The 11,572-nt window shown below is 34.9% G+C and overlaps 1 protein-coding gene across 1 annotated transcript; it reads right to left on the reverse strand.

Moving 5' to 3' along the window:
- Window positions 1–5,311: 5,311 nt before the first annotated feature.
- On the reverse strand, window positions 5,312–10,885 carry LOC107758106 (GTPase IMAP family member 7-like). Its single transcript, XM_016575761.1, has 4 exons — window positions 10,750–10,885; window positions 10,340–10,442; window positions 8,018–8,172; window positions 5,312–6,277 (listed from the first exon to the last, which is right to left on the reverse strand). Exons 1-4 carry the CDS (start codon window positions 10,855–10,857, stop codon window positions 5,501–5,503), a joined length of 1,143 nt encoding a protein of 380 aa, XP_016431247.1. The 5' UTR covers window positions 10,858–10,885; the 3' UTR covers window positions 5,312–5,500.
- Between the last annotated feature and the right edge of the window lie 687 nt (window positions 10,886–11,572).

Genomic DNA, 11,572 nt, shown 5'->3' on the forward strand with positions numbered 1-11,572 from the left:
ACGGCTAATCTATTAAAAGAACAAGATTCAATTAATTGTATTAGTATTGTATGGATAGCGTTTTTAAACACGGTTTTTCAAAGATATTAAGAATTTTATAAACTGTGACAAGTCTATGTCTCTTCTTCAAATATGAACAGAATACAGGTTGTAGCCTACATTTTATTTTTTTTAAAAGTGACGTGACATGTGGCCAAGTATGGTTACCCATACTAGGAATTAGTGCTCTGCATTTAACCCATCCTTAGTGCACACACACAGCAGTGAACACACACACACCGTGAACACACACCCAGAGCAGTGGGCAGCCATTTATGCTGCGGCGCCCGGGGAGCAGTTGGGGGTTCGGTGCCTTGCTCAAGGGCACCTCAGTCGTGGTATTGAAGGTGGGAGAGAGCGCTGTACATTCACTCCCCCCACCTACAATCCCTGCCGGTACGAGACTCGAACCCGCAACCTTTGGGTTACGAGTCCGACTTAGAGAGAGTTAGGCCTTCCCCTCTAATAATAATAACACCCACTAGCATCATTATAAAAGCTTTATGTTACTTTAATTCAATTTATTCGATTTTTGCTTTACATACTTGTTTTCAATGTATTAGATTAATTAGATTTTTTGTAACTATCATTGTTACTTCTATGTTAAGATCATATTTGTTCCCAGATAGCACACGTACGTCTGCAAGATGTCTGTTATAGATCACTTGATCTGAAAAGCATCTGCTGTGTACATACATCTGACAAGACGTCTGATGTCAGTTTTACATACATTCAAAATCATAAAAATCTTAAAGACATCTAATAGGAAATGTCCCATGGACGTATTGCAGATGAGCAAACACTCTAAAAAATACGTCTTCCAGATGTAAACGCGGACGTCAAATAGACGTCAGGGTTATCAGGGTTAAGATGTATTTTCATGGTAATACAGTAAATAAAGTTGCATATTACTGTTTTACTTTGACAAAAGAGCATTTTATTTAAAAATATATAATTTTGGATGGCACATGATGGCATCTTAACAAGCATCTATGTGATTCATATGGCGCTAATTGACCCTTCACAAAGACCCGCCCCCTTTAGTTACTGTTGCTACGTCCGACACTAAGCTCTCACGCCACATATCATGTTCTCACGCAGTGAAAAATTCATCACGAAGCAAAGAGGACACTGACAACCCGCCGTTAATACCGTTTGTGGCTCTTTAATGTGTCACGACTCAGTTCAAGCAGCACGTGAACCGATCATATCTTCCTCTATACTAATTATAGCACGAAATGAACATGAATGAACATCAGAAGGTATCTCAACCGCAAAAAGACATCGCCTACCATTTTTCAAGTTCAAGTCCACCGACATTAATCTGCTCTCCTGTCTAGTTTGTCAGAAAAAATGGCAGATTCGGTGTTATGATTGGTCAGATCGCCTGTCAATCAAACTCCGGGCGAAGGGCGAATTGTGTGAGACTTGAAAAAACATTTGTGAATTATGTCAATTTAGGAATTTTGTCAACAAAAACCGATATGCACCACAAATATTCAGTTATTTCCATAAAAAAAAAAAGCAATTTCAATTACAAATTTCAACCAACGGAAAACGCTACTTTATATATAGTTTTTTTTATATATACTTTCGTCGTCGGGACCATAGTGACAAATGGCTTAGTTTTAAAGTGGCAAAACGGTATTTTCTGGGTAAAAATGTTATCTTATTATATTACTTTAAATATTTAAAAAAGGTAAGAAAACCTACATTTGTAATCTATCCCGCAGCCCTTTGCATGTTAGCGAAGCGTTTGCAGCTTTTTGATTTTGAAAAACGCATGCGCGAGCTAACAGCTAAAAGATGCAGTGTGCGCTGCGGGAAAAGTGTGTGTCACTGGGTTTTTTCGCTTGGGCTTTGCTCTTTCTCAGGCCACAGGCCGCGATCATAAGAGAGCAATGTCGAGGCATCTGCAGTTTGCTTCTGCTCCTCACCGAGTGTACCACAAGGCCCTTACAACAACATCTCCGCTGAGGGCCGCGGTGGCATAACTCATCCTTACCGTATTAAAGATGGGCCACTTGTGACTCCGCCAGACTTTGGCCCGTGTTACGCATACCGGCACAAATCATTACGGTGTCGGTTCTCAAGGGCATCGGGTCCTTTGAGAGTGAACTATATCGCCATGAAAAGAATGTTCAGTGTTTTTTTTTTGTTTTTTTTTTATGTGAGGGAACAAACTCGGGTGTTTATATTATTTTCCCTCCATATTTTTAGTGCTTTTTTTCTCATATTAATCCACAGTCCCCTCCTTTTCATTCTTTCCATTGCTTTCTTTTACACATTTCTCCCTCATTTTCTCATCCCTCTCTCTCGCTGTCCTCTTCCAGACGCATGTCCAATAGGACAGAATAATATTTGGACAGGTGTTCCTTTTTAAACACGTTATCCACAAGTCCAAGTACGCAGGGGACCGCACTACATCATTCCTGCGTCGTTTCTCTATAAGATGGATCTGAGGTTAAAATATACAGTACTGGCTGAGTCATACACAGCCTGCTATACTGTAATCTATAGAGCACTACATCCGTAATCCCTGACAATAAAAATCTGTTTAGCACCAATTTTCCTTTATTTTTTAAACGTTCTTTTTTCCTGTTTCAAACAACTGCAGAAAGCCACATCTGGAAGACAGATGTACGTCCCACAGCAAGCTCTTTCTCTGTACTTCTCTCTCTCTCTCTCTCTGTGCTTAGAAACATGAGAGCAGGCTTGTGTCTCTCGCTCTCTCTCTCCCCGAGCGGACCACCCACATAAGAAAACGCCTTGCTGTACTGAAGGCAGAAATACAAGGATGGGCTTTTTTGATGGATGGGTTTAGCAGACTATCACTTATGTCAATGTCAAAACCATAAACCTGCTCTCGCAAAAGAGGGTGAGAGAGAGAGAGACATCTTTGCATCTGTCTGTCTAACGTCTTTCTGCAGTGGCATAAAAGCATTTTCACAATATTCTTGTCTGCTCGTGGCTCCTGAAGCTGTTAAAGACTAAACCGATGGGCTGATTTTTTCAGACACATCCTTTCTGTTTAAACTGATAAATCCCATACAGAAATGCGATATGTGGCAGGCAATACATGTACAGTAAATACTTGGATATATGATATGGTGGCCCCAAACAGTTTCGGGACACTTAAGCAGCACTTGTGTGTATGAAAATCTTTGTATTATATAACAAAAAAAAAACATTTTTCTTAAGAAAGATATCACAAGCACACTTTTCAAGCAAAACATTCCATATAACACACTTTGTGAGGTTATAAATGCTAAAATAATATATATAATGTACACAATATACATTATTTGGACACTTTCTGGTTATTAAAGTCTAATGGATCATAGTCATAACTAATGTGATGAACTACACATCTGCGAACTTGAGGAGATCTTACTTCAACCCACTAAAAATCGCCACAACACCAGTTGATTAAAGTCACTGAGCAATAATTGTGAAGAAAAATGTGACTTTAAATTGTGCAAAAGTGTCTAAATACTTTGTGTCACTGTATATTATATATGATTTGATGTCAAAAGTGATATTTTATATGTGCATATATGTAACTTGAATTTACTTAATATCTTTTAATATAATACATTTAATACGTACATATATTACAATATAGGTAAAATATATTTTAAAATAGTTTTTTTTAAATATTATGAAAATTCAATTTAATTAATTAAAAATAAATACTGGTATTTAATATATTTACATATGCCTATAGTTTTTTTTTATATTATGAAAATTCTAATTTAATTAATTACAAATAAATACTGGTATTTAATATATTTACATATGCCTATAGGATGTATACATATATGGCCATATGTGCATGGGATTTCATATTTGCTTGCTTTTTTCTATTAAATTATTTCTTAACTCCAAACCAATGACTGAAACCAGTGATTGCAAATGCGTGTATAAATAAAACACGGAAATTAGTCACACCATCACTGATTGTTTTCATTATGCCGCTTTATTTTCATACTCCAGAACAGCTGCAGAAACATTTGAACTGCAAACCAATTAAGTGGCAAAATTGCACATGAGAATCGCTTACATGAGGAGCGTTATTACATTTATGCTCATGCGATCAGTCTGAAAATGTGTAGCATGCGTTTGTTCCATAGCAGCTGTTTAGTGCAGCACAGTGATGTAATAAAAACACTGTTATGCACCTAGATCCGGAGATGTTTATGGCCTGTAAACAAATCCTGAGTTTATAGTGCGCTTAGAGTTCAATGCTCACTTCAAAGAAAGCGCTTCAGGCTTAGTAATGATACTGTGATTTTTACTTGAGCATGTGTGAAATAAAGCTATTTGGTGACAGTGTAAAGACAGTGATCTTCACTCCATTGCTCCATATACGCTGCTTATGAATAGTTGCTCTTTAAACTCAAAACACAAGACATCTAGTGTTTAAGGCAAAAAAAAGCTTTAGTGCAAAACTAATGGTGCACACAAAAAGTCTTTGAAATGGATCTCAAAGACACATCTGAACCCTTATCTTCTGCTCACCATTAAAAATTCAATTTGTAATACTTGCTTTTGGTGTTAAGCTATAAAGATTCTTTGAGCACTTGAATGCTTGGTAACACTTTAGAATATTTTTCATGAATAACATTAACAAACATTAATGTATATATTATGCTTAACAGATCATTAGTTAATGAGCATTCAAATAGTATATACAGAATATGTATATGTATATGTATATATATATATAGAGAGAGAGAGAGAGAGAGAGACTTAAAATCTAAATTCTAAATCTAATTTAAACAGATATAAATGGAATGTTTTAATTTAAAATAAAAAGTCATAAGGTAAAATTAATAAGAAATACTTTAGTATTCTGAATTATTTTTGGATCAGAAATTAAACAAGCAAGCATGAACATGATCAGTTTTACACAAGTGCTTCTGTCATTAAAGCAAAAGGGGAACAAACCAAAATCCACAACTCTGAAATTGATATTAATTGTTAAATTCAACTCAAATTATTAAGTTAATAATTAGTGCTGTCAAACGATTAATCACGCTTAATTGCATCCAAAATAAAAGTTTTTGTTTACATAATATATGTGTACTGTGTATATTTATTATGTATTATGAAAATAAATATAGACATGTAAATATTTTCAAAATATATACTATATGTGTGTGTATTTATATATACATAATAAATATACACAGAACACACACATATATTATGCAATCAAATTTTTTTATTTTGTATACGATTAATCGCGATTAATCGTTTGACAGCACTATTAATAATATAATTTGTAATGGGGAAAAAAGCATGTATTAAATAGAAAAACATTTCATTAGCGTTTGTAATGACTTCTGTAGCTGACTATATATTCATATTTGAATGTTCAAGAACAACTGATCTGTTGTTTGATGTTCTTAGTGACATAATGAAAATTACAATAAACTCTTACCAAATTTCCAAGTGCTCACTTGGTTTTTTGTTTCCGTCTACCCACCTCCGTCGCCACAGAGCCCACCGTTGCTCCCATGGCCCCTCCTACGGGCCCCCCGACGAACAACCCCACGATCGACCCCAGTAAAGCACTGCCCCTCACCATATTGGGGAGCCACAGGAGCCACCCGACCACACTGTCCCACAACCAGCGTAAGAACGAGGTGTCAGGTGTGGAGACGCAGAGCTCTGCGATTCCCACAACCACCAAATCGTCCACACTTTTCTCTGCTTCGGCCCTTATTCCCTCCCAATCCTCCTCTCCTTTTTCTCTTCTGCTTCTCAAGATCTCCTCCTCCTTCTCTTTCACTCTCCTCTCTGCCTCCTGCAACAGAGGGCAGGTGTAGAAGTGTGTCCCGCTTTCTTCCACCAGCTTCTCCACCTTTATGAACAGCTCCTCCACGCTGGATCCCGGCCGCAGCGGGTGATGTCGGTCGCTGCACTTTTGCACGAGCTCTAGCAAGTCGGGCCGCTCTGTATTGAGATAGTCGTCCAGAGAAACATCCTCAGGCAGTCGGTCCATGCGAGTGAAGAGCACCATTGCGTGTTTACTGACCGCCTCAGGGCCAAACACCTTCTCGATGGTCTCCAAAATCTGGAGCTCCAGGTTGCTGGGCCGGTGGACAGGGACACAGAGCAGGAAAGCGTGGGGCCCCGGGGCCGATAAAGCAGCGCAGAGCGAAAACTGGCGGCGGACGTCCTCAGCGGGACGCTCCATGCACAGGCAGTCAGGTGTGTCCACGACAACCACCTGTGCAGAGAAGAAGATAAAGTTTAGAAAAAGGCTCCTTCTGTACACTGTGAAATAATACAGCACTAATGGATCTATTTGAATAGTCAAAATAAAAAAGTGATTTTACCATGGTAAAGAGGTGTTTAAGTACAAGGTGTAATGTAGTTAGTACTTTAACTGTAAGTAACACTAAGCCACTTTCAATTGCACAAACATATTTTATAATCATTTTTATTGAATATATATTATTTTTAAAATATTGAATATTTTATTCATAATATATTTGGTAAGACTTTGCAAAAAGGCCCTATTAGTTAACGTTAATTCATTAACTGACATTAACCAGCATTAGGCCATACATGTTACATTATTTATTCATCATTTGTTAATGTTAGTTAATAAAAATACAATTTTTATTGTTAATTCATGTCAGGTAAAGTATATAAAATAGTATTAACAGAACTTTTGTTTTTAATCATGTAAATGTTGAAATTACCATTAACTGCTTTAGAAGTGCTTTAGAAGTAATTTTCTTTGTTAGTTGATGTTAACTAATGTAGTTTATAACTATAATAATAATTAACAACTATAATTTAAAATTATATTTAAACTAGTGCTGTCAAACGATTAATCGCGAATAATCGCATCCAAAATAAAAGTTTTTGTTTACATAATATATGTTAATATTTATTATGTATATATAAAAACACACACATACAGTATATATTTTGAAAATATTTACATGTATTTACGTCTATATTTATATTCATATAATTTCTATTTTAAAATAATATTTAATATATAAACATAACATATTCTTCTGTAATATATACATGCATGTGTGTGTGTGTATTTATATATGCATAATAAATATACATAGCACACATACATATATTATGTAAACAAAAACTTTTATTTTGGATGCGATTAATTTTACATAATATATGTTAATATTTATTATGTATATATAAAAACACACACATACAGTATATATTTTGAAAATATTTACATGTATTTACATGTATATAATTATATTTATATTACAGATAAATATATTTAATATATAAACATAACATATTTTTCTTAAATATATACATGTATGTGTGTGTATTTATATAGACATAATAAATATACACAGTACACACACATATATTATATAAACAAAATCTGTTATTTTGGATGCGATTAATCACGATTAATCGTTTGACAGCACTAAATTATATATACTTATAACGTAACAATTAACAATTATTACATTTTTATCTAATGTTACCAAATGTACCTGTATTGTAAATATTATGCTCAAGTGTACGCTCATTTTTGTATTTAATTTTTTTTATTATGTTTCTCTTTTTGAATCAAAGAATTTGTAGACAAATATTTTTGTAGACAAATATAAATTGAGCTAACATATTAATTTCTTCAAAAAACTACAATTTTAATTAATTTTTATTTAAATCTTCCAGGTGGCATCTCAGTTTTATGAATTACTGGTTTTATAAGGACAAAAGGCAGTTCAAGTTTGCTTAAAGTCAGCTAAATTTGCACAATTACTGTTAAGGTTTATGACATGTATACAAAAATGTGAATATAATGAGAACATAACTGTGACTCGTTTTATGAAATGCTTTTGATATGCCTAGTCACATACTAGGAAATCATTTGAATGCATTGATGCAGCTTTATTTTACTTTTTTTTTAAATCTGTGCAGACTGAGTGTGGCCTTTCACAGAGTTTTAAGTGAGACCTGAACGCACCTGTCGTCCTGCCAGCGTCACACGTCTCTTCTGACAGTCGGTGGCTGGTGTCTCAGGGCCTGTACAGTCGGACTCAGATGTCGGGCCGCCCAGGATGGCATTGACCGCACTGCTTTTCCCAGCACCCGCTGAGCCGAGCAGCACCAGTCTCAACTCTACAACCACAGACAGAAACAGTGTGATTAAAGACAGACATGAGTTACAAAGAAACCACTTTTATTTGCCTTTTTTCCACTAACAATATTAGAAAATGTGATTTATTTACATTTTAGATTTAGTTTTGAATAAATAATTAAGTTGTGTTATTGGTTTTATGAGGGTTGATTCATAATTTCTGAAAATGTCATTACAATACTGGCATAATAAAACATTAAATTTATACTGCATTGCAAATTAATTTGACACTTTTTAAATTCACATTTGATTTGCATTTAAAACACTTTGAGCTTTATTTTAAAATCTTAGTATTTCATGTTTGAGTGGTTATGTATAGTATATTTACTATTATTTAGTAATACCAGCTGATTTGTTGTAACATATGAAACATGCAAAAAAGTAGGAAACAATAATTGTATCTTTATTCAGAGTTCGAAATATAATGTTTTATTGAATGCCTTTTAATGTTTAAAGGAGAAATAGTTTTTGATCAATGTCAGTTAATGGTGTGACAAACCGATACAAATCTGGGTTTACCAAAGCAAGTTTCATATTTTGAATATTTAAGTGGAAAATCATGTTTCATAAGCACAACAGCTATAGATATCTCAATGAAAATAATCTTTTTCTTTCCACACAAATATTGGAGCTTGTAATTCCATGGGTTGGACTTCCTAAAAACCAGGATACATAAACTGGTCCCATAGCACCAGACCTGACTGAACAAAATGAAACAAGCAATGAAAAGAATAAAATATGCATAGTGCTGCAAAAATGTTTTTTTTAAATATATTTTTAGATCAAACATTAATGGGCTACTTCATAATCCATGGGCAGGCAACAGGTTAAAACGAATGCTGAACATAAATAAGAAATGTCTGAAGTAATTATTTTATTAAGATAAAAACAGATCAAAAGTGAACTGTGCGTGTACTTACTACATAACATTTAAATTGAACTTACTACTTAAAACAGCAGGTCTTTATGATGCATTATACAAACCGATTACCAGGATATAATAATGTGAAAGCCAATTTTGCTTGTTCTGAATCACATGACGCAATAGCGCCACCTAAAGACTGAACTGACACATAACACCTTTCATGATATGAAACATCAGAAATGCAACGTAAACTGCGACATTTAAGCTTAGATTTGCTAAAAGCTGTGAGTGTTGCAATCAGCAGGCTGTGTGCTATGCTTACACCCGTTTCAACACACAAATAAAGCTCAATTACTACACTATATGTGGGTAAACCAGTGTGCATAAAAGTGTGCTTTTTATATTTGGTAAGGCTGTTTTCTGAAATGAAAATGATCTTCCACCTTCTAGTGGGTGGGCCAATAGTTTAATGAGGATGCTTCATGCTTATAAAATTATTTCCTTTTTACTTTGAGTGGTTGAAGAGGAACATACTGTAATTAGCAAGAGAAAACACCCAAAAATAAAAACATATTTGTCTCAGTTTCAAGCATCTCAGTAAGGGATTCTGTAGTTTATTAGGAAAAATGCCAAGCCATATAAAGAGAAAGAAACATAAGGACAAAATTATGACATGTGTTTTTATGTGTCTTATAAGTCTTTCATAAAAAGAAAAAAAAGGTACAAAAGCTGTCACTGGGGCAGTACCTTTCCATATTAGTATCATTAAGGTACATATTACAGTACCACAGATTTTGTACCTTTTTATGAGAGGGGTTACTCAAAGACTTCATGTATCCCACTATGTAAATTATGTTACATGCACAGCAAAAATGTTTAGCAACCTAAAACATGTGCTTTATGTGGTAATTAATCTGAATTAAAAATATTATTTAACCTGCCTGGTAATCACTTTTCACTTTTCAGAGTGGTACTCCAAAGTACTTAAAAAAAAACACCATGGTACTATACTAGACATGAAGATTCGAGATACATTACAATGGTACATTTCTAGAAACAAGGTATTACCATGGTAAATTTCCCAAAAAAAAAACAAAACAAGGTATTACCATGGTACATGTCCAAAAACAAGGTATTACCATGGTAAATTTCCAAAAACAAGGTATTACCATGGTACATGTCCAAAACCAAGGTAATACCATGTCCACAAAACCTTGCTGGTGTGTTTTGGCTAGTGTAAATCAGACATTATTTCTGAAACTTAAGTAAACTTCCTCTAGTACCTCTCTCCTTCAGATCTGTCGGGCCTCCTTCACTGCTTCCAGATCTGTCTTTCTCTTCCTGGTGAATTTCATCTTGTGTCGTACTTCCCTCCATAGTCTGCAGCTTGAAAGGGAACAGAACATAATGTATTGTGCAATATGCACACGAAAGAGCATCCAATGGGAAAATAAGAGTGGAAATGGAGGACATCATTCCGTTCAGATGACTCAGCTCAGAGGAAGGGCCACACAAACACACATTTCACATTCCTCAGTTGCAGTGAAGCACTTTCACTGCCACATTTCAACTGACAGCTTAAAAGCAATACTGTAAGTGCTTAGCTTCCTCTAGCAGCGTGGCATACCAAACAACTGATGTCTGCTTTTGATTATGTGAAAGCTGATCAAGAACACAGGCTCGAGAGGCTTACCTTCAAGTGAGAGACTGATCTTTTGTGTACCGTGTTCCTCTGTACTTCCTGTTTCTCCTCCTGCTGTTCAGTCAAAACACTGCTGGCAGTGTGGCTCTGCCTGAACATGTGATGCTGTTGGGACACCCTCCTCCTCCTCCTCTCTCTGTCTCTGAATCACACCCCTATTTACAGATATTTCTTAAAGGTGTGTCTGATTTCATGAACTGGGTGGATAAAGGGCTAGTGTTACAGCATTTTTATCAACTGTAACCGCAAACAGGAAGTTGAGCACTCTTCCTTGGTTCAGTTACTAATACTTAATATACTTGCATGCTAATGCAGTAGTTATGTTATCTTTCCAGTTTTTAGCCTCTGTTGTGACATTCTAGTGAGTAATTTAGTCTTGTGGTGACAAAATGTTCTTGGAAAAGCTGCAGTAAAGGAATATCTGGCTTGAAAAGGCTTTAAATGTGCACATATTAACCCCTAACAATAACCCTGTTTGTATCATAGTAACACATGCAATATACTGTATATACATACATACAATAATGCATTCCTAATAAAATCGGATTTTCTTTGTAATAAAATGCCAAAAAAGTCATGCAAACCAAATAAAGAAAAAAGTGAATTGTTTGAACTGATTTTTAAATGTGACCCCAGCATTTAACATTTAAGGCACATGTATGAATGACTTGACATTATAGAATTTAAAAAAAATAAAATAAAAATAAACAGACCATACAGCTTTTATTTCAAAATTAAGACGAACCATATTTGGACTCTTTGGATGTCAAACATTAAAGAGTTTGTTCAACCAAAAATGAAAATTCTGTCATCA

This window comes from Sinocyclocheilus rhinocerous, unplaced genomic scaffold (assembly GCF_001515625.1).
Source record: "Sinocyclocheilus rhinocerous isolate Xijiao unplaced genomic scaffold, SAMN03320098_v1.1 scaffold234, whole genome shotgun sequence".
Taxonomy (NCBI): domain Eukaryota; kingdom Metazoa; phylum Chordata; class Actinopteri; order Cypriniformes; family Cyprinidae; genus Sinocyclocheilus; species Sinocyclocheilus rhinocerous.